This window comes from Carex rostrata, chromosome 26, assembly GCF_964058835.1.
Source record: "Carex rostrata chromosome 26, lpCarRost1.2, whole genome shotgun sequence".
NCBI classification, from domain to species: Eukaryota; Viridiplantae; Streptophyta; class Magnoliopsida; order Poales; family Cyperaceae; genus Carex; species Carex rostrata.
The window spans coordinates 6,780,168-6,803,348 of NC_135943.1; the positions used below are offsets into that span (position 1 = coordinate 6,780,168).

Consider the following 23,181-nt stretch of genomic DNA (forward strand, 5'->3'; position numbering starts at 1 on the left):
TATCAAGATATAACTAATTATATAGATTAGAACAATTTAGAAGATGATAAAGCTACAGGGGAAACATCTAAAGAACAGTAGGTGTTGACGAATTATCTTTATTCTTGTTCATTCATAAGTTGATTATCTCTTAATTGATACGGATAATTATATATATAAGATGCTATCTTATAGCGTATGATATTTCTATCTTTTAATTAGACCAGTATCAGTTCATTACCACACCACACCACGGCATCTTATTGTTTCCCTTTTCTTTTTCTTGCAATTTTCTTTTTATTAAACCTGTAATAAAACAAAAATCTGCGAAGCATCTGATACCGATACGACGCTACGTGTCTATAAATAACCACATTCTTTCCCTACATCCATGCATCAAAACTAAATCTACTTCCTTTCTTCTTCAGATCAACACTCCCACATGCCTGGAGCAATGGATAGCAAGAGAGAAGAGACTATAAGGCATGCAATTAACCTCTCTCCTTTCCTCAGTTACACACTCCTATAAACATACACAGAATGCTGCTTCCAATTCAGTTGATGAACTTTTATCAAAATTTCCTTGCATCTTCATCACCAATGACAGTATTGTTTTGGATTTCTTTGTTAGGAACAAATGTGCTGCTTGTTTTCGACAATTTAACAAAATCAAACATTTGGTGGAGCACATGAGGATCTCATTTCACTCGGTACACGAGCCTAAATGTGGGGTGTGCCAGAAGCATTGTAGGTCCTTTGAATCTCTAAGGGAGCATCTTATAGGTAATTAATAACCTAAAAATAAAATTCACATAATATCAATTTCCCAATACGTGCTACCAGTACGGGGCAGGTACTTGTTTCTGTTTTGTAAACTATCACTTTTAGTGCTATCCTGTATTGCTATCAGAAAGCTGCAACAATGCGATCATTTACTTTAAAAAAAATATCAGATGACTAACTGAAATTATCAACCAGATCTTTGTAACACATATCTGACATTGTAATTACATTATACCAGTACCTGTTATCATTCATTTACATACATTACCCGAACCCTATTGAGTTTATGTGCAGTCTAATGCAGTTGATTTTCTTGGTGCCAGGGCCATTACCAAAGGTTGAATGTGCTCGAGTTTTTAGTGCACGGGGATGCAGCTTTTGCTTGAACATCTTCGACAGTGCAAGTGCTCTTAGATTTCATCGCGAATCATGCCAATATTCTCGTACCAGTCAGGTATGCCACGTACTATTTATACTAAAAATGATTACATTAAGTTAAGTGTGCTTACTAATTGAGAACCGCAGGCTTAGTGCAGTGGCACGAGTCCTTGTCTCTCTTTAGAGAGACGCATGTGCAATTCTCAAGAATAACATATTGGGTGTACATGGACCCTTTAATAAAAAAAAAGTGTACTTACTAATTGTTAACTAAAAAAAGTTCCTTATAAATTTCTTGATTTACTCAGGGTTTAGTCGCTCGCATGTCAAGGCTAGGCTTACAAGGTTCAAATGGTGACTCGCAAGCAGTAGCCATGGCATGCACAATGGTCGGAGGCGGAAATGATGGCTCGATTGACCTATGTGCTAGGGTTTGCCTCATCGACGAAGATGAAAATATCATTTTCCATGCTTACATCAAACCTTCCATCCTTGTCACAAACTATAGGTATTTATTATTACAACCACCAAAGTTAGCCGAAATGGGTTCTAAATCATTTTGGATCTTAAGAGGTGTCAACTTTGTTTATAATGACTTCAAGAAAAATAAAAACGATAAAAATGAACTATAACTAAAATCAGCGGATAATGCAAAGTTTATGTTTTTTAAGGAACCTAATAGAGAAAGCTAACAAAGCTTCACTTTAAAGGTATGAGAAAACAGGGATTAGAGCAGAGCATTTGAGAGATGCGATGCCTTTACAACAAGCAAAGAGGAGGATTCAAGATATCCTATGCAATGGAGAGCCAATGTGGAAAATTAGGCAAAGGGGTAGCAGAGCAAAAATACTTGTAGGACATGGCATTGATCATGACCTAGCCTGCCTTGGTGTAGAATACCCTTCTTTCATGCTAAGGTTGATTGCCTTACACTAAATATTTATATTTTGTTCCATTCAATACAAAAATAGTTAGAAGCTTGAATATAAATTGATTATTGAAATGATCACAGGGACATAGAAAATTATCCACCATTGATGAAGACAAGCAAGCTTAGCAACTCTCTCAAGTACCTCTCACAAGCCTATTTAGGGTGAGATTTGATTGAAAAAATATTATACTTTGTATTTATGACATATTTTTATATCTTTATTCTGATATCTTTTGTTGGATATATGGATCCACTGAAACTGGTTTTAGTTTTTTATATTCAGGAAGGGCATTTTTGACATGTCAATCATAACAATGATATTTGTCTCATAGAGGCAATATCTCAAGTGATCCAGTATCATGGATTTGCTTAAGCACTTATCATAATAATAATATATTAAAGAAAAATCACTTATGGTTGTGTTTGTGATCTAGATATGATATCCAAAATGGCGTACAAGATCCATACGAGGACAGTGTAGCAGCAATGAGGTTGTATCTAAAAATGAGATCACAATCTCACCCAAGGAACTACTCTTCGGGTTCGGGTGAGGCCCGAAATAACAACAATTACCCGGCTTGGAGGCAGAGAGAGCTGGAGAGGATGTCACCAGAGGCATTGTTAGAGCTTTCTGGATCCGACTACTACTGCTGGTGCTTGGATTCTTATAAGTAATTGAAGACCAGAGAAGGGTTTGATAAAAAAAATGTTGTGTGATTGCACTTAGTTTAATTAACTGTGCTTGAATAATTATTTATGCTTTATGTCATGTGGTGTTATATAATATATCTACTGTATCAATTGAACTTAATTTCAATATATATATCATTGAAGCGATTACTTGATGCGCGCCTAATTTCAAATATGTTATCCATACAATACAAATGTTATGTATGTCTAATTAATTAAGGAGAGCAAATCAGCAAGGTCTACAAATGTACAAATAATGCAGATATACAAAAGGAAATATTAATTTTAAAAATCAAATGTATCAGAGATCAAGCACCAGCATGGCTTGCTACACTTGCATGATCCTTCACATTATCCTTTTGATGCTTGTGATGAATGTTACCAGAATGATGGCTTCTATATAGCTTGACAAACTCTAGGCATTGCCGAATGATGGTCAGTACCGTGAAGTGTGTTTCAAAATCATTTTTAATTGGAATAGGGTATTTGAGATTGCTGGATTTGCTGGAAGTGTAGTTCTCTATGAAGTAAACACAATCTGTTCTTGCTTTAAATGCGATCTCTCTCCGGAGATCTTCAGCTTGCCTCATTGTTCTAATTGATTTTTTGTGGGTTAACACCACCACCAGATGCAAGCCTGGACATTTTTTAACCAAAAATGAGTAAATAGTTTATAATTATTTGTTTCTTATCATTAATCAGTAATCAAATACTAATAACAATTCAATTAGTAATGCCAAATTTTCTATGATGTACACGGATTACTGGTAAATCAAATTAATGTTTGTCAATTTATTACAGTAGATGTGATTCAATGTTTTTATTTCAAGTCTCTACCATGGACAGATGACAGTCTACAGTTCAATCAGTAAAATCTGTAATGGAACAGTTTGAAGCTTAACAAAACTAACAAAATCTTGAGTAGTATTTCCAATTTTCCATCCCATTTTGAATTACAATAATCAAAGGGATTAAAATGGTAAAGTTTAACAAAATCAGCAAACTTTTGTACCAAATGGGAAATCTATATGTTATATGATTGACAATTTTGAGGGTTCTTCTGATAATTTACTCTTCTAATATTAATTAATGTTACCAGCTTCAGTCAATCCAACTCATCAAAATGTCAATTAACGTTTCATTAGAGAGACAACAATAGTACTGCATGTTCACCTCGTTCTCTCACTGGAGCTACAATTTCAGGCAACCTTCTGATCACCAAGCTCAACTCCTTGATGGGAGCAGCGCACTTAACCACTATCACCACACACTCCACTCCTTCGAGTCCCGCAATCGCCGCCTCCATATCTTCCTTCGTTGTCTCGAATCCTATTCCTTTCTCCAGCAATGCCACCGCCACCTCCTCATCACTAAACTGATCACCTCCAGGATCAACAGTAGCACGCACTACATGTTTAGTCTCACCCGACTCTGCTCCTGGCGGCCTCGACTCGGCACGCAGAAGCAGTGGCCCATACTCATTAGCCAGTGCACGACATGCTGTGTTGATAAAGGAGCTCTTGCCATGTCCCCTAGCACCAACTATTAGAACTGTAGGTGGTGAAGAAGGTGGCATCATGAGGGATGCCGTTGCGTAAATCTCACGGCGAAATGAGGAGATGGAGTCATCCTGGCGGAGCCGTCGGAGTGTCAAGATCGCAGCAGCACCGCTTGTGATGGCAGCCGCGAATTTTAGGAGGAGGGAGAGGGAAGGATGCATGCTTGGCCAGGGGTTTTAGAATAATAATTGGCATGAGTAGTAATGAGGTTTGGTTTTGGATTTTGTTAAACAGTGAGAATTTAAGAGAGAATAAAGTGAAGGAATATTTGAAAGGAGGGTTGCTGCTGTCGGTAGCAAGAGATATAATTTGGTTTTTGGGATGCCAAGAAATAACTAAATAAGGCTTAGTTTTGGTTAATTTGTCGTGCTAATATATATATGTGTTTGGTGATTACATAATACACAAAAAAAATCATTAATTAATCACTAATCACAATTCATAAAGCATCCAAGATGCACGTCTTTGACTGATGCATTGCCAACTTCTTGTATAATGGATGTCTTAAGCAAGAAATATTCTTCTAAATTCTTTGCTTGGAAATGGAAATGGAACTTTGACAATTTTATCCTCTTGAATATTGTTTCTCTTCTACTTGGTACATATATATTAAAATTAAAATGAATTCGGATATCAATGAATACAAATTAAAAATTAAATGACTATGAATTGAATATAATTTGAATATTAAAGAAATAGATTATGTATTGATCATAATGTTGACAGCATAATTACATTTATAATAAGTATACTAATATCGCGCCCGTGCGTTGCAACATTGACATATTATAAGAGAAACTTGTTTTCAAAGAAAATAATATATTTTCATAAAAATAAAAATTATAATTATTCAATAATATTCATGAATAATATTAAAATAGACTGGAATGGAGACATAATATAAGAGAGCAAATATGTTCACAAATCAGTATTTGACAAAAAAATAAGTTGGAGGACTTTTAATTCATACGTCCATTAATTTTGTATGGTATTTTCTATTACAATAAAACACTGCATTTGTTATTTTACTAATTTAACAATATATTATAGTCTTATTGTATGAAAATATGTATAAGTATTGCTATTAATGTGGATCTGTAATTCTTATTGCTATGAGTTAGGCTAATATGACATTGGTGTTATTTCAAACTAAATAACACCACATCGTAAACCGTTAGATCTGCTTTAATATTCGTACAATCTGCTTTTATTGTTCAAGCACTTTATTTTGTACGAATATTAAAGCAGATCTAACGGTTTACCATGTGGTGTTATTTAGTTTGAAATAACACCAATGTCATATTAGCCTAACTCTATTGCTATTCATGTGGATCCATATCCTTAAATGAGATTTTAATAATGGAAAGAAAATTGAGTATCTAACCATCAAACAAGAGGGTTAAATTTTTTTTTTAAAAAAGGAAGATAAATCATGACATCTACTAATTATTAACATTTTTATTTCAAAAGACATCAAAAAATTATATTATTTAATTCTACTAATTATCAACATTACCTAAAGTATCATAGAATAATAATTAACACTAAATTGATTACAAAAATTATAATATTTATATTGAAATAATACAAAATTCACATTTCTATTCAAAATATCCCTAGTAATCATAAATAATTTATTTATTTTATTCAAATAAGCTCACCATCATAACATAATTTTTTTTTTCAATTGAAAATAACCTAAGTATCATATTATAAACTATCTATAATTTTCTATTTAGAAACAAAATTAATCTAGGCCTTAAAAAATAGTCTTTAAAAGAAAATTTTAATTTATATCTTAAAATAAAAGCCTATGTAGTATAGCGTGCGTTGTTTGCACTATGCGCTATAACATACTGCTATTACTGTTATAGCGTTGTAGCTGAAATAACGCACTTTTATCCCATAGCTTAGCGTTTAAAGTTTGAAAAAATTATAGAAATTTTTTTGATATACCCATTCAATCTTTCAAAATATATAGCCAATTTCCTCATAAATACATCATAATATTAAATATCTCCATCTAAACTTAACTTATCATAATATCCAATATCTCCATATAAATTTAACTCTCTGTCTTTTATCCTCTTTCAATTTACTTTCTTTCTAATTATGGGCTCACAGAAAAATTTCCCTATAAAATATGCGTGCATAAATTTTCCTTAAATTGAAACCTACAAATGCATTCCTAGCAATTATGGCCTGCTTGGCCTATCAATTTTTAGACTCTCACGATCGACTAAATTTGGAGAAATATACACGTATATTTGTTCAAGATATGTCAACTCAATACACAATGAAAATGGAGAATTGAAAAAGATCCCAATTATACAGAAACATTCACATATTAACGGCTTAAAAAAATTTAACAGACTCAAAATATATAGCCGATCCAATCTAAATAAGCAAAATTAAACCGGTCGCCATTTTAACATACTCAGACCTATAAAATGTCACATATATATGTTTAAGGTTTCTTTCCAAAATTTTCCTTCTAAATTTGAAGAACATCAGCAATTGAAGCTGCAAGGCTGAGCACCTCAAATGGAGCTCTATTTTCGATAGCTTTAACTGTAACAGGGCATGAATCTGTGATCCAGAAGTGAGCAAACAGGCTACCTGATCCATCTGGAAAGAAACCCATTAAGCCTTTTAGTGTTCAAATATACCCATTAAGCTTAATTAATTTTGGGTTTTTGTAATTAATAAAGAAAAATAACAAAAATTCTCGTGTTATCTAAATTGCAGCATTGAGAATAAAAAATGGGACTAAGAATGATCAATATTTAGAGCTTAATGGCATGACTCATATATATATATATATATATATAGCAACCCGAGACTAAAAGAAGCATGGAAACTTAAAAATAGAGCAAGTACCAGAATTAGTAGCTAAGAAACGAGACCATGATTGTTTGGGGAACACAGCGTGTGTCACATATGCGCTAACTTTTGCAGCACCGTGTGCAGTCAATACTTTCTGCAATAACAAACAAAATAAATCATTCAACTGTTAAACATGATATGACTATATATTTCAATTGAAATGTATAATGCCTAAACAATAATGCATTGGTACTTGTTGATATATTGAGAATTGATCATGCATGGTGAACTTGCTCAAACATTAATGGATTCCAAATATGAAGTAACAATTAGGAACCCAAGATTTTTCATAGTGAATTATCTCCTATTGGTAATTGTTTAATTTCTTTTATGTTGATTAATTATTTTTTAATTTTTTTACTGAAAAAAGTATGCAAATTATGTAAAAAAAGAGAAGGTTCCAATGCCTCATCTTCATCATACCTCATGTTTTATATCTTTATTTTCAAAGTCCAAATTGTCAATCCGAACCGTTCAACATAATATTTATACTAAAATATGTATGGAGATGAAATTTTATATTTTTTTGGAATTATTTTACTACCTTTTAAGATAGGTACAAAATCACTGTTTTTGAACCGTTAAAAAAACAGTGATTTTCTACCCATCTTAAAAAATAGTAAAAGGATTTCAAAAATTATAAAATTTCATCCCTAACCATATTTTAATATATATATATCATGTTGAACGGTTCAGATTGACAATTTGAACTTCGAAAATGAAGATATAAAATATGAGATATGATGAGATATAACGAAAATGAGGCATTGGAACCCTCCTCGTAAAAGAATAGCGAAAGGTTAAAAGTACTATTTGAAAATTTTGATTTTGCACACTAATTTTAGTACCTGACACTCGATTAGTGTACCTCCTGATTGTACCAAATCATCAACAATAACCACATGTCTTCCTTCAGGATTCCCTTCATTTATCATTACTTTCCTCTTATCTCCTTGTCTGACTTTTGCACACACCACCTTAGGTATTTTCATTAATTTGACAATGTTAACAAATATCATTCTATTAATGACAGCAAAACCATTTTGGAATAAATCATAAATTGATAGCTTCTACTCATTTAATTATGTTTATAAAAAGAAAACGCATGAAACAAAAATGCATTACAAAAATTTCTAAATCTTGTTTTAATCAGTGAGATAACTATCTGATTGTTTAAAGAAGAAATTAATAAAAAAAATTATTAAGAGGTAAAAAATAACCATGGGGAAAAGCAACAGTTGATTGTGGAAGCGCTTCCAAGCACCATCATCTGGGAAAGCAATTGTTATCTTCACAAAAAAAAAGATGGAAATAATTAATAATAAATAGAAGTACAAGACTACAAGATAAAATAAATAAATAAATAAATAAAGAATAAATGGAAAAAAAAGGAGCTAATAAGTATTTATTCTGACATTGTTGGCATCAGGGAGTTGGCGAAGGCGGTCCAATAAGAGAGGAACTCCCGTTTCTAAGAGAGGCAATACATTACCTCCAAAATAGAAATTTTCCTAATTTAAAAAAAAAAAAAGGAATTGGAAACGAACATTGTGATTGATGTGGGAATAACTAAAAACTTGATGGCAAATGAAAAATCTAGTCATTTATTTCATTTTGTTTAGAATTTCATTACAAAGCATAAGCCAATTTCTTGAACACCAAAATAACTGTCAAAATTTAAGGGTCTGCACAATTGGTCTAATGTATCCAATTTAGCCTTACAACACCTAATTGTGCAGTTTTGCCTCAAAAAGTTTGCAACCTCAATTTAACATATAATTAGGCTTAAATCAACATCAGCTGTGCAAAATTAAGAACATAAAAACAAAAAATCAGGTCAAACACACTTTTAGGTACCAAACCAGCAGCTACTTTAAAGCAATATTAACACAATGTGCCTCTCCATGACCTTTTTTTGGCTGACACATGCCCTTCAACACGCTATTACACTCAAGGTATATATATTAGTAATTCCTCCAACAATACCAATTGCAATTAGCTGAACAAAACCCATAACTCTTTGCCATAATTTAAATGGAGAAAACAGAGACACACCTGTAATGCATGGATGTCATATATGACAAGAATAGGGGATCCACCCCTTGAACTGGGAATATGTGAAAGCATCTTTGCCAAAGTATCGGCTGTCGCCACCTGACCTGGCACGTCGATCCTTTCACAAGAGCCGGTCGGGAAGTACGGAAGCACCACTGTGAAAGAGGCAACGAATTCCTTTGGCAATGCACAAATGACAGACCACTGATCGAAAATGAAATTTCGACTGAAGGTTGCAAGAAATGCTACATGTTTACCCCTTATTTCTAGCACATTGTGCATAAATATATTTGGGGTTCCATCATCGAATTCCCTGAGAGAAAGAGAGAAATTTCAACCATCATTGAAGGCAAAACTTTTTGGTGAACATTTTTTGTCATCTCAATATTTAAGAGTTGTCATAAGGTTAATCAGTTTCAAGAACGGTGACAATTCAACAGGCTCCTCCACGCCACAAAATGAATAAAAAGGGACAAATAGCTATAGATTCAATAACTCTAAATTCCCTCTAAAGAACAACTCACACAATGAGTTTAATCTGAGAAATTGTACATGGTACTGAAAGACAGTTAGATTATAGTAAAAGGAGAAGTTAACGAAAACATAGACAAACCCCCATGTGATGGATTGGAGGTGGATGGAATCACAATGTTGTGCAATTTTATGAGCGAGTTCCTCCATCTCCATGCAATAATAAAGATATATTTGTTTCTTGGCGCTCTTCTCCATTATTCTCTCTATCTGGTAAAATTCCCTACTAATTTTTTGAGAAGAAAGCTGTACATATGTTGGTGAGGCTGAGAATAAGTACCTGAGATTAACGAGAGAGAAATGCCTAAATTCTATTTTAAATGAAAATGATTGAATTCTATTTTTGTTTTTACATAGAGAAAATAATAGGTTCTAAATATAAGAAAGTAATATTGCACATATTCTATTTTTTGGATGATTAAACAGTATAATTACCTCCTTGTATATATTTGGATGATTATTAATAAATAAAAAATACCGATTGTGGATACAGGCCCAAGCCCAAGGTTGATTTTGGTTAAGGTGCAGTTTAAATTAAGCCCGGCCCAACAGCTCAAAATTAAGGCCCTTCGGCCGCGTTACTGTTCCCGTGGGAAAAAATAAAAATTCAGTAACCCTAAACAGAAATGAGATCAACAGAATGAGCATTAACACTTTTATATTTTATTAACACAACACCTTCAAAACATTTTAAATCTATAGAAAATTTTAATCCTCTTTAAATATTTTTTCAGCTGTCGTACCTATTTCCTAATGTAGTTAATATTGCAATTATTAATTAGTTATTTGATTTTCATAATTATTAGATGATCTTTTCTTCTAATTCTGAGATAAATATATGCATCTCTTTCAAAAGGCATATAATAATCTAAAAACTCATGAAAAACAATAGTTTTTGTTATACTGATATGTGTTTGTGGTACTTAATTGCTAGGTACTTAATTTGTTTGTTAAGTACTTTGTGTAACTGGTACAAGAGAGGTGTTGGCCAGTGGATATTGTATGCTTTGTTTGGTCTTCATATAATAAAAATCGGTGGAATTTTCCACTATAAAAAAAAATGATTGGAGTTTAGAATTTAGTAGGTCTGAGATCCCGAAATTTTTATTAATAGCACTAAAAAAAAACACTCTAGATTTGAGGAATTTCCCCATTTAACTGGGTCTCATAGCCAATCTGTAGTCCATTTATAGAGGACCACAGATTGACTTAGAGATCCCCAAAATTTAAATATATTCAATATTATATTGCATTTTTTGTGCTTTTGGAGACCTCTAAGCCAATTTGCGGCCTCTTATAAATAGATCATAGATTGGTTGTACGGCCTGGATAAATATGGAATCCCTCAAATCTAGAATGTTTTGGTTCATTATTAATTTTTTTTTGTGCTACAAATAAATTTTCGGTCTGAGGTATGCTTTTTTGAAAATATTTTTTTTTTTGTGCTACAAATAAATATGGAATCTCTCAAATCTAGAATGTTTTGGTTCATTATTAATTTTTTTTTGTGCTACAAATAAATTTTCGGTCTGAGGTATGCTTTTTTGAAAATATTTTTTTTTGTGCTACAAATAAATATGGAATCCCTCAAATCTAGAATGTTTTGGTTCATTATTAATTTTTTTTTGTGCTACAAATAAATTTTCGGTCTGAGGTATGCTTTTTTGAAAATATTTTTTTTTTGTGCTACAAATAAATATGGAATCCCTCTATTTTTGACCAAAATATTCAAAATTTCTGCCCAAATTTCATAGTAACGCAATAAAATTTTCAGATACAAGGATGACACATTTCAAATTTGAATTCAGAACAAGATAAATATATTATAAATTATTTAGATTACGTTCGGTATTTAGAAGTTAGCTAGCTAATTAAGGGCTCAATTTGTTATTTTATTTTTTATTTTTCCCATCTTCTCGAAATGGACGGATTATAATAATTAGGTTCCTTTTTATATATAATACCGAAATATCCGGATAATCTATTATTTTTCTATATTATTTTCGATGATTTCCTTAAAATAACCTTCAAATACGGCAGTGATTAATTATAATAAGAATTTTCTCTCTTTTTTTTCCCTCACCAGTAGCGCGACACCGATCAGAGAGAAAGAAGCTACAAGGCAATTGCGACTCTGTGAGACTTATAGGTTTCTTTTGTATTATTAAATTTTGCAATTTTTTGTTTAATTGAAAGAGTGAGTATTAGAATTTTGTGAAATTTTATAGTGTACCCATGAAAGTTTTTAAAATAACTATTTTCTCATGAAAACATCATAATATCCGATATCTTTGTACAAATTTAATATTTTTCTTCAATACTTTTTATTCATTAAACATCGTAATACCTAACATCTTGTCATTGATTTTTGCTCCTGACTCTCACTATTTTTGTTTTGTTTTGTTTTGTTTTCAAGTTATGGATTCGTTCAACATGGAGGAGCTGAAAACTGTATGTGAGCATGAATTAGTTAAGAGTATATCTATGAACACGGTTCTTTCTATCCTGGAATTGGCTGAGAAACACAACTATACTGGGGTGAAGAAAGATTGTTTAATATTCATTGTTGATAAAAATAATTGGCTTTCATTTATGGCCAATAAAGAATATTATAAGCTGATATACAAGTACCCATCTCTCTTGGATGTGCTCGAGGAGATCTGGCAGGAAAGGCAAGATATATGAGATTTAGTGAAAATTTTAAAATATGGAACAAATAAATAAATATATTTGAAGGGTTTTAGTATGAAATATTAATGTCAGATAATTGTCATATATACATATGTAGGAGATTTTATGGTCTTGAGTTTCATTTTTTTTTAAGGATTAATTCCTTGTTGATGAATGTTTGTAGTCTCATTAATTTGGCAACTATATATGGCTTAATTAACGAATCAGTTGTTACTTTATTGAGTTTTCATCATTTGTTAAGTTTGCCTTTATTTAGGAAAATAAATTTTGTAATTCAGCGAGAACGAAAATAAATAGTCGTTCAAAAAAGAGTATGAAATTATTAATGCACTTAAGAAAGTAGCTTTCTTGCAAAAAAAATGTATATATATTCATCAGATCGCAATTGTGTTCAGTAACGTATATGGCAATTCAACAGAATTCGAAGTGCAAAATTCAAATGAGTACGTTCCTACCAGCCGTAAACCAGACGGCACTATAGCGTTTGTCAAGAGGGCTTGCAAGTACGTGGTTAAATTCGGAGATGCCAGGGCGGTAACCTGTACATGCCAAGGACCCCAGCTAAGTCACATACCCTGCAGTCACGTGATGGCGGTATGCCGAGTGAGGAACTACTGTGAGGATCACCATGTTGCTGACATGTACCGTACCGATTACCTTGCTTCCACTTGGGGTGGATCTTTCCATTCTTATCCTGATCAGCATGAGTGGCCTGCATATGTCGGAGATAGAATATTACCTTCAGAAGGATGGATAAGAAAGGGAAGGAGGAGACACAAGCGTATTGTAATGACCATGGACGAGATGGGTGGTAGGCGACCGTCGGGAAATCGGGCTCGCCGTTCTGTTTCCGACAGGCGCAGGGCAGGTACGTAGAATTGTACAAAATTTATTTATGCTTTAATTATATTACTAACTGAATTGCATTGTTACATTTAGATGCAATAAACGAACACAACGAAAGAGAAAATGCCAGAGTTGTTGCTGAAGCAACCGGTAGAACACAACCCCCTCCTCCTGTAAGCCAATCATCTAGTAGCCAAGCCTCTACAAGTAATGCCGCACTTGCCACTGGTACCAGAAGAACTAGTCGTTTGTTAGGTTTATTCAGACGTGGTGGCAGATAATCTTGCTATTTTGCTTATGCGAATTGATTTATTTGGTATATGTGTATGTTTATGGGTATGTGTATGTGTGTATGTATATGTATGTGTATGTGTATGTGTATGTGTATGTGAGTTTTTTTGTATGTGTATGTGTATATATGTATGTGTATGTGTATGTGTATATATGTATGTGTATATGTGTATGTGTATGTGTATGTGTATGTGTATGTGTATGTGCATGTGTGTATGTGTATGTGTGTATATTATACATATAGTTCACCAAAAAAATAAAAATATAAAAAATCAAAGTTATAAAAATTTACGACATCACTCTGTAAATATATCAAATTTTTTCTTTTTTGGCATACGCATATTATGTATATGTATATGTGTATATGTGTATATGTGTATATTATACATATATTATAAAAACCATAATAAAGGCCAAGTCCTTATTAGTGTTATATTTAGACTTGTGATATCCAACTGACAAATAAAATCAAAGTTCATCAAAAAAATAAAAATTAAAAAAATTAAAGTTATAAAAATTTACGACATCACTTTGTAAATATATCAAATATTTTATTTTTTGGCACACTCTAAATAAGAAAACTTTTTTTTTACAAAATTATTCAAATCAAAATACTAACATCTCAAAAAAAAAAAAAATACCATGGGGCGCCCCAGGGGGTGGCGCCTCACTTGTGGTCTGGGCCGCCCGGCCCTGTGGCGCCTCACATGGTATTTGGGCCACCCGAAGCCCAGGCGGTCAGGGCATATTTAAAAAAAAATTGGGGACGGGCATTTGTAAAATTTTGAATTTTTTTAGGGATATTAATAAAAATGGCCGCAAATGCAAGGGGGGCAGTATTTTTGGGCTTTGAGATTTTTGCCAAGTTAAAAAGAACGGTTCAGATCTAGTAATGGAAAAATAAAGATTCCCTTATGAGGTAGATGTGAATTCTTGTAATACCGGGCCCACTTTTTTTCAAGCTGTACGGGCTAAATGGGCTGTTTTGAAGCATTTTAATTTTAATTGTTTGATGTAATCCTGTGCAATGTACTCGTCGTTTTAATCAATGATAACCTACGGGTTTTATCATATGCCAAAAAAAAATTATAAATTATAATAGTTCGGTTGGTTTCTTTTTATAACACCGAAATATCCGGATAATTAATTCATTTTGCAATACTATTTTCGATGAGTTACTGAAAATAACCTTCAAATTCAAAGTACGGCAGTGATTAATTATAATAAGAACTTTTCCTCTCTTTGTTTTTTTCCCTTACCCAGCCGCTCGACTCGACACCGATCAGATTCAGAGAGAAAGAAAAGAACCCTAGAAGGCGATTGCGACTCTGTGACCTGACCTCTATCACAGTCACAGATTAAGGTCTCGTCTCTCCCCTCCTCTTCTCGCCCCTCCTTACCCGCTTAGGTTTCTTTTCTATTATTAAATTCTGCAATTTTTTTACATACAACTTGTATACCTGGAACATTGAGCCATATATATATACATAGATTTTTTCTAGACTTCTAGTATGCTTGGACCAGCAGAAAATTAGTTTGATGATGCAGGATTCCTCATTACTCCCCAAAGAAAATTACTGTTTTTTTTTACAAATTCTAGCAAACAATCATGATTCTCAGTTCACAGCAACATAATTTTCTTACATATATACTTGCTCAGTTTTACGTAACTGAAAACATAATATTGGTACCAGTACAGCACATGTTATCAAACTCTAAATAAAGCATACCTAACATCTTGTCATTGATTTTTGCTCCTGACTCTCACTATTTTTGTTTTGTTTTGTTTTGTTTTCAAGTTATGGATTCGTTCAACATGGAGGAGCTGAAAACTGTATGTGAGCATGAATTAGTTAAGAGTATATCTATGAACACGGTTCTTTCTATCCTGGAATTGGCTGAGAAACACAACTATACTGGGGTGAAGAAAGATTGTTTAAAATTCATTGTTGATAAAAATAATTTGCTTTCATTTATGGTCAATAAAGAATATTATAAGTTGATATTCAAGTACCCATCTCTCTTGGATGTGCTCGAGGAGATCTGGCAGGAAAGGCAAGATGAGATTTAGTGAAAATTTTAAAATATGGGACAAATAAATAAATATATTTGAAGGGTTTTAGTATGAAATATTAATGTCAGAGAATTGTCATGTATACATATGTAGGAGATTTTATGGTCTTGAGTTTCATTTTTTTTTAAGGATTAATTCCTTGTTGATGAATGTTTGTAGTCTTATTAATATGGCTTAATTAACGAATCAGTTGTTACTTTATTATGTTTTCATCATTTGTTAAGTTTGCCTTTATTTAGGAAAATAAATTTTGTAATTCAGCGGGAACGAAAATAAACAGTCGTTCAAAAAAGAGTATGAAATTATTAATGCACTTAAGAAAGTAGCTTTCTTGCAAAAAAAAATGTATATATATTCATCAGATCGCAATTGTGTTCAGTAACGTATATAGCAATTCAATACCACATGTTATTACTTAAAAAAGATAAAAAAAAAATTGAAAATTTATTTGCTCTCCTAAACATAATAAGAATTGAAAAACCTTAAATTATTATGAAGCTCAAGGGGATTTTTCCTTATTTCCTGTTAATTTTGGAATTTTCAAATATAAATAGTTTCTTGTAATATGAGTAATTCTATATTGTATTTCTCCAAGTATTTATATGAATAGGGAGCAGGTGAAATCGGTTTCTTTGGGGTGAAGATTTTAACATAGTGGTTTGGGCTTCAGGCAATCAAAGGCGATTTCTAAATCTTATTAAATGGGTTAGCGAGCAAATGCCATACATCGCTGACATTATGGAGGATTTTGGGTAGGTCCATTTCGAATTCGTATCCTCTGCATTAACTCAAAAAGAAATATTTTGGGTTAATGTATATGGACTGTCTGATCAGCTTTGAGATTAGTGCAAATTAGATCAGCGATAAAATTAAAGAGCCCCTTCAACAATCTATAGAATAGAATAGAAATTATTTCATTTGAATAAAAATGACACTTGTATTTTTAAAATATACACATGTGCACTAATCTAAGTTAAAATTTTGCTCTCATGAGCTAACATTTAATAGACTTTGAGAAAACAGTAATTTAACAATATTATATCGAATGAGAAAGTAAAGATAGAAAGGTCTTTAATTTGTTTATCTGATAAGTTTTTCTTCATTTACCATTTCATCCCCCTAAAAATTTGGATTTTATGGAGCTTGCATAAAACATGAGATTGATGCATCACGTATCAAGTGCTCATTTACTTAGGCTAAAACAAGCGCAAGATGCATCAGAAAACTGGGGACTGCCAATTGCACAAATATATCTATAGCAGTATGCACCCTCTTATCCAGGGTGTTTCAATGGTTCGGTTTATTTAATTTTTAACTGAATTGAAAAAATCAGTTTAAATGGGTCATATCTAGGGGTGTTCCAATGGTTCGGTTTATTTGATTTTAAACTGAATCGAAAAAGTCGGTTTAAATGGATCGGTTTTATTTAAATAGATTGGTTTGGTTTTAGTTTTCATTTAGTTAGGTTTATTTGATTTGATTCGGTTTATAAAATTATAATTACGGCTTAACCGAACTGATCGGATCTCTGCATAAATGAATGAAGTCGCGACTCGTGATTCGTGAATAATCCCTCCCCTCTATTCGGTTCATTCTCACACTTGACTTGGGTTGAGTTTCATTCTCCCACTTCCTCTTTCCCATTCACTCGCGTATGAATGGCCACCTCTCTTCGACTGTCCAATCTCTCGCCGATTTTTTCGAGAACCCAACTTGAATTCAATCGATCGCGGAGAAACCCTAACTCGCTAATGGCTTCGGCGCTTCCAGTGGAGCAAAGAGAAGAGAAAGAGAAAGAGGCTGAGACTGAGAAGATCAAAGGGGATTCCTTCATACGCTTCCATTTGAGAAAGCTCTCGCCATACCAGCCAATCTTGCCATTTGAGGTTTATCATTTCAATTATGAGCATTTTGTTGTTGGATAATTGCTTAGGTTAGTGGGAATTTGGGTTTTTTCAAATGCATATAAGGTGTTTGATCATTGTCCCCTAGAAAAAGGAATACACTTCTTGTCTGTGACTGGTACAGTTGTTGAGCCATATGACAACTGCATTGGATTTCAACACTGTGTTGGTATGTACTGTCCCAGACTTTTCTATATTTAGTGAAATGCTTTGTTGTAAGGTAAACAAGGGATTATTATACCACCCGGCACTGGTACGGATCATGGTTCGGATTGGCTTTGCTGTTACATTATTCTCAGAGTGAAAAGCTTCCAAATCTGGCACTGTATTGCTTTTATGTACTGGTACAGTGAATTACTGGGACATCACTTGATCGTGATTTGAGCATAAGTTTAACTTGTTCTTTTTTGAAGCAAGAAGTTCGGCTTGTTCGATGAAACATCGAGGCTGATTTTTCATGTTGTACGCAGGTATTGTCAACAAGGTTAGGAAGGAAGCCTGAGGATATAGTAAAGTTGGATGCAAATGAGAACCCCTATGGTCCACCTCCAGAGGTCGGTCACTTATTTTATTTTATTGAAATATAATTTTTATCTCCATTTTTTTAGAAGGTCGTCTTTTACTGAGGAATTCAAAGTGTAATTTTAATTTAGCTGAAATTGAATGACACAAATTATCATTAATTATCTCTCGTCTGGTTTGTAGAGTTTTAAATTAATCTTTGTTGTTGGTTGTTGTTTGCATCTTGTACAACCTATTTTGATCCTTTCCATGATAATTCAGTCTAAAAGGAGAAATAAATGAACAAATTTTTATCAGTGCTGTGTTGAGACGAGTCACTCATGGAGTGAAAGAGATGCCGTTATTAAATGGCTTATTCCGTATGCCCTGATTTTGCATCCACTATTTGTCTCAAATATGACAATAAGACCAAGGCGGAACAAACTGCATGTCTAAGGACCAAAAGGGGTGCTTGAACTTATAGGGATCAAAATGGTAACTGGCTGGTACACTATGGATTTATGTATTTTTCTTTCTTTTTTATGTATATAGGTGTTGGAAGCTCTAGGAAATATGAAGTTTCCCTATGTATATCCTGATCCAGAGAGCCGCCGCCTCCGTGAGGCTCTAGCTGTCGATTCAGGTCTTGAAGCGGAGTACATACTTGCCGGTTGCGGTGCTGATGAACTTATTGATTTAATCATGAGGTCAAACTAATAACTTATAACAAAAAGGAAAATTTTGGAATTAATGTCTCATTGTTTTCTCTAATCTTGAGGTTATAATATTAATTTTCTTAAAACAAAAAGATAATAAAAGGATTTTCAAGTCTCATGTTGTAAATTTAACCTTGTTCTTTTCCAAATAAGGAAATATCTTTGGCCAAAAAGCTGCTACCAGCATACATTTCTTTTCATTTCACGACTTATCTAGTGTCACATTTTAACATGAAGAAAAGAGAGCAGGGACTTAGTAAATGGATAAGATTAGCTTTGCCATGACTAACAATTAGTTCAGTGCAGTCAGTACTCATTTGCAGTCCTCTTCAAAATATTTGCCCAAATTGTCCCTGTGTTTGTCTAATTTGCACAGAGAGAAAGTTCAAGGAATGAAGTTTAGTTTCATATTTTCTGGAAAGGTAGTTAAGGGAAGGACATATGGTTATAATATTTTCTCTCACTTATGAGGTGCATATAGATATCTGGATCTTTTCAGAGCACACATTTGATATTTGACTTCATATAAAAAAAGTTATTTTTTCTAGCTTTGCATGGCACTCTTTGATTTTGACGAATAATCTTAATGTAGATGTGTACTTGACCCAGGCGACAAAATTGTTGACTGCCCTCCCACTTTTACCATGTATGAATTTGACGCTGCAGTAAATGGAGCCCTAGTAGTTAAAGGTACTGAACTTGCTGATTTAAATTATCAACAATGGAATAAGATTGAAAAAGAAATTAAGCGTCGATTTCGTCAGTTTTCACCTGTAATTTAAATAAGAGAGGATGTAAATTAATATGTTTTTCGATGCAGTACCTAGGCTTCCAGATTTTTCTTTAGATGTAGCTCGGATAATTGAAGCAGTAAAACAAGAGAACCCAAAATGTATTTTTCTTACTTCTCCGAACAATCCTGATGGAAGGTACCAGAATGCATTAACTTTTACATTTCTTAAACATAACACTAAAATTGTACCTCATCTGGCAGAAAAGAAAAGAGCAGAAATTCAGAACATTGTGCAAGAAGTATTTGCATCCTTTTTTTGTGTTTATATATAAAATTAATTTTTCTCTTTTTTTCTCTTCTTTTAGTATAATAAATGATGATGATCTGATAAAGATACTAGATCTACCGATCTTGGTGGTACTTGATGAAGCGTATATTGAATTTTCTGGCGTTAAATCAAAGATGGATTGGGTCAAAAAGTATGATAACTTGATCGTACTTCGCACATTTAGCAAAAGAGCTGGTATTTCATTAAAAGCTTTTCCCTTTCTCCCTATGGTAATGATTTAGTAGACAAAACTTAAAAATTGTTATCTAATTTAATGTACAGGATTGGCGGGGCTAAGAGTAGGATATGGTGCTTTTCCAAAAAGTATAATAGAATATTTATGGCGCGCAAAACAACCTTACAATGTCTCTGTGGCCGCTGAAATTGCTGCTTGTGCAGCTCTTCAAAATGCTACTTATTTGGAGGTATGTACCTTTTCAAAGATACCTTGCAAAATGCACAAATTCCATAATCTTCCCAACATGATATAATTTTTGTATTGACATTCCTTCTGGCAATATTATATTTTAGAAGATGTATATGTTGATGGTTTTAAGTTATTTGTTGACTAATTTGTACTGAAACTCTTGTTTCTTTCAATTTTTAGCTCAGTTTCACTTGTTTTCTAATTTTTTGCTTCTTTTATTTTTTATTTCTTGAAGAAAGTGAAAAATTTACTGGTGCAAGAAAGGGAGAGGCTTTTTACTTTTCTGAAAGGCGTGTCTTTCTTGAATCCATTCCCAAGCTATTCAAATTTTATACTTTGTGAGGTCACCGAAGGAAAAGATCCCAAGAAAATTAAGGTATCAACTATTAATGTTTATTATTCATAATAATGAACTTTTGAACATCATTGTTAAATGGTATATCCTAACATTACAGGAGGATCTTGCAAAAATGGGTGTTATGATTCGTCACTATAATAATAAAGAATTAAGGGGGTATATTCGCATTTCGGTTGGCAAACCAGAGCAGACAGATGCATTGATGGATTGCATTAATCTCCTCGAGTAACAACTCTCAATCCAAGCTTTTGTTTCATTGAATTAACTGCATTTAGGAATTTGTCTGATTTTTTTTTCTTGATTGGGACTTCCATCCCTTTTTCTTTTGTAAAATGACTAAGATATATTTTCTTCTTTGTGAAGTTCTGCAATAAACTCTGAATTGAGAATAAATGCATTCTTGTCAAGTTACATGTTCATCCTCTTTCGCAGCTAATCTTAATTCCCTTTTGGAAATATTGCTGGAGAATTTTCGATATTAGTTCAAGAGGGATTTGAGTGCCACAATTTTGTAACAAATGAGCTTGAAAAAATTTACAAATCTTTTGCATGTGCGTCACTTGTTTGTAAGAATAAGATCTAGCTGGTTTATTTTTAAGTAAGAACAATATCAGCTAGTCATATTTGTGCTATGATATTTGGAATAGAATTTCTTAGCAATTAGCATAGTCTTGTCTTAAATAATAGGCTTTTCTAAGATCTCCTTGGAACAATTTTGAGTCTTTTTTAGGAGTTTCTATCCTTGCTACTTAACCAGCTTATTCATTATAATTTTTTTTTTACTTTCCCTCTCCCACCTGCACAAAATCCAAGATGAGAATTAAAATACTTAAGAAGCGATTAACTCATGAATCTAACACTACTAGAGTCTTGACATTGCTCTCTTATTTGATATCCATTTTGTAGGTATTTTTCTGTTTCTTCTGTTTCTGATTTCACTGACATATGTTATTTATTTATTTTTATTTTTTACTTTCTGAATTTAGTCCACTTTTTTGCTTTTTAATTGTATTCTAAAAAAAAACATCTTTTCAAGTATCTGACACTCTCAATCTAATTAATTGGAATTATTAGATCTAAACAAGTATGTCATCTGCCTCATGTAGGTTTTTACTGGCATCCGTTTTGTTGGTTCATAATTTGTAAAATTTGTTTTACAAATTTAGTTGTATATAATTCAGTTGTTCTCTTTATTTTTACTGTATTAACTAATTTACCCTTTTACTGTTGGTTTCATAACTGTAAACATGATCTTAGGTTGAGTTGTGCCAGTATGGATCGGTATATGACTGTAGCTTTTATATGCTGATAAATTAAGGTAGGTTAGATCAATTCAGAGGACGTTTGGATTGAAATCAGACTTGCTAAAGACTAATATTCGGAAACAGTTTGCTGATGCATAGAGTATGTATATTTCTATCATTATTTTCTAAAATTTTACAGTACAGTTATGAAACATGTATTTATTTGCTAATAGTTAAGAGACTGAAAAGGAAAGCATCACAATTAAATCTAAAAGAGTATTAATCACATAGATTAAGTTTCACAGGTTCATCTTAGAATATATGATATGCAATAACGTGTATGCTATAATGAGCTATTTAGATATTAATTATGAGTTTGGCTAGTATAATATCAGTGTCATTTCAACCTATATATATAATACCAAATCTAAAATCTATCGAATCGACTTCAAATGGTAAATTCAATCCGTTCAAACTGATCTATTTCATTAGTTGTGTATTTACATCAAAATTTATAATTTTTTGAATTTATTTAGTATCAAGCCAAGCAATCAAATGTGTTGAGTTTTTAAGTTAATTTTAATATATTCATTTTTCAACATTTTTACCACTTGATTTGATACTAAAATAACTCGAAAATATATAAAAAAAAAAATAATTGTATCTAAACGCATCACTCATAAAGTAAATCTGTTTGAACGGTTTGGATTAGTTGTTTAAAGTTTATTATTCAATTGATTTTGAAATTAGTGTAATGTGACACCGATATTTTACTAGCCGGACTCATTAATTAGACAGAAAATGTATTTTACTCGGTGATATATATTGTGAGTGGTATAGGCACTTTTTGCATATGCAGTATGGTTGGATATAGATTTAATAAATTAATGAATGCTTTAGATGATGACGATCATGAAGTTTTTATGTAGGATGCTTTAGTGTCATTCATAACCAGTGTTTTAAAATGCGGCCGCATATGCGTATGCGGTCGGCAGCCGTGTTCAGAATTCTCATGCGGTTTTTTCATGCGGTTTTTCCATGTGGTCGCATATGCGGTCATGCGGATTAAAAATGCGGCTATGCGGCCATGCAGTTTTTCATGCGGTTTTCCATGCGGTTTTGATAATTTGATTGTATTTTAATTAAAATCTATATTAAAAAAAATCAAAAAATTATTGTTGGTTATGTTATTATGTGAAAATAAATTCAAATATATGAATATTAATATATATATATACGTGAATTTTTATTTTAAAATCCGCATATATAAATCCGC

General features: G+C 32.6%; 4 protein-coding genes across 4 annotated transcripts; 2 read left to right on the forward strand and 2 right to left on the reverse strand.

Moving 5' to 3' along the window:
* Positions 1–372: 372 nt before the first annotated feature.
* LOC144544229 (uncharacterized) lies at positions 373–2,916 on the forward strand. The gene is made up of 7 exons (XM_078292664.1): positions 373–462; positions 611–762; positions 1,086–1,216; positions 1,449–1,648; positions 1,851–2,057; positions 2,153–2,233; positions 2,506–2,916. The coding sequence occupies exons 1-7, from the start codon at positions 422–424 to the stop codon at positions 2,744–2,746; spliced, it is 1,053 nt and encodes a 350-aa protein (XP_078148790.1). The 5' UTR covers positions 373–421; the 3' UTR covers positions 2,747–2,916.
* A 73-nt stretch (positions 2,917–2,989) lies between these two features.
* On the reverse strand, positions 2,990–4,573 carry LOC144544230 (uncharacterized). The gene is made up of 2 exons (XM_078292665.1): positions 3,935–4,573; positions 2,990–3,398 (listed from the first exon to the last, which is right to left on the reverse strand). The coding sequence occupies exons 1-2, from the start codon at positions 4,479–4,481 to the stop codon at positions 3,070–3,072; spliced, it is 876 nt and encodes a 291-aa protein (XP_078148791.1). The 5' UTR covers positions 4,482–4,573; the 3' UTR covers positions 2,990–3,069.
* A 2,241-nt stretch (positions 4,574–6,814) lies between these two features.
* Positions 6,815–9,990, reverse strand: LOC144544537 (ribose-phosphate pyrophosphokinase 4-like). The gene is made up of 7 exons (XM_078293062.1): positions 9,875–9,990; positions 9,262–9,574; positions 8,622–8,717; positions 8,427–8,495; positions 8,055–8,183; positions 7,201–7,300; positions 6,815–6,948 (listed from the first exon to the last, which is right to left on the reverse strand). The coding sequence occupies exons 1-7, from the start codon at positions 9,988–9,990 to the stop codon at positions 6,815–6,817; spliced, it is 957 nt and encodes a 318-aa protein (XP_078149188.1).
* A 7,338-nt stretch (positions 9,991–17,328) lies between these two features.
* LOC144544231 (histidinol-phosphate aminotransferase, chloroplastic-like) lies at positions 17,329–21,080 on the forward strand. The gene is made up of 9 exons (XM_078292666.1): positions 17,329–17,580; positions 18,069–18,152; positions 18,652–18,806; positions 19,408–19,505; positions 19,636–19,744; positions 19,914–20,071; positions 20,159–20,301; positions 20,539–20,679; positions 20,759–21,080. Exons 1-9 carry the CDS (start codon positions 17,353–17,355, stop codon positions 20,888–20,890), a joined length of 1,248 nt encoding a protein of 415 aa, XP_078148792.1. The 5' UTR covers positions 17,329–17,352; the 3' UTR covers positions 20,891–21,080.
* Positions 21,081–23,181: the final 2,101 nt, after the last annotated feature.

Bases quoted from the DNA above. Each gene is read 5' to 3' on its own strand.
- LOC144544229 (XM_078292664.1), top strand. From the start codon at position 422: ATGCCTGGAGCAATGGATAGCAAGAGAGAAGAGACTATAAG. The intron at 763-1,085 runs GTAATTAATAAC...TCTTGGTGCCAG, and splicing joins TCTAAGGGAGCATCTTATAG to GGCCATTACCAAAGGTTGAA. The intron at 1,649-1,850 runs GTATTTATTATT...TTCACTTTAAAG, and splicing joins ATCCTTGTCACAAACTATAG to GTATGAGAAAACAGGGATTA.
- LOC144544230 (XM_078292665.1), bottom strand. From the start codon at position 4,481: ATGCATCCTTCCCTCTCCCTCCTCCTAAAATTCGCGGCTGCCATCACA. The intron at 3,399-3,934 runs GTGAACATGCAG...AAAAATGTCCAG, and splicing joins AGCTCCAGTGAGAGAACGAG to GCTTGCATCTGGTGGTGGTG.
- LOC144544537 (XM_078293062.1), bottom strand. From the start codon at position 9,990: ATGGAGAAGAGCGCCAAGAAACAAATATATCTTTATTATTGCATGGAG. The intron at 8,718-9,261 runs GTGTGTCTCTGT...TTTTTAAATTAG, and splicing joins ATGACATCCATGCATTACAG to GAAAATTTCTATTTTGGAGG. The intron at 6,949-7,200 runs GTACTTGCTCTA...GTTTCTTTCCAG, and splicing joins TTTCTTAGCTACTAATTCTG to ATGGATCAGGTAGCCTGTTT.
- LOC144544231 (XM_078292666.1), top strand. From the start codon at position 17,353: ATGGCCACCTCTCTTCGACTGTCCAATCTCTCGCCGATTTTTTCGAGA. The intron at 19,745-19,913 runs GTACCAGAATGC...CTCTTCTTTTAG, and splicing joins CCGAACAATCCTGATGGAAG to TATAATAAATGATGATGATC. The intron at 20,680-20,758 runs GTATCAACTATT...CTAACATTACAG, and splicing joins AAGATCCCAAGAAAATTAAG to GAGGATCTTGCAAAAATGGG.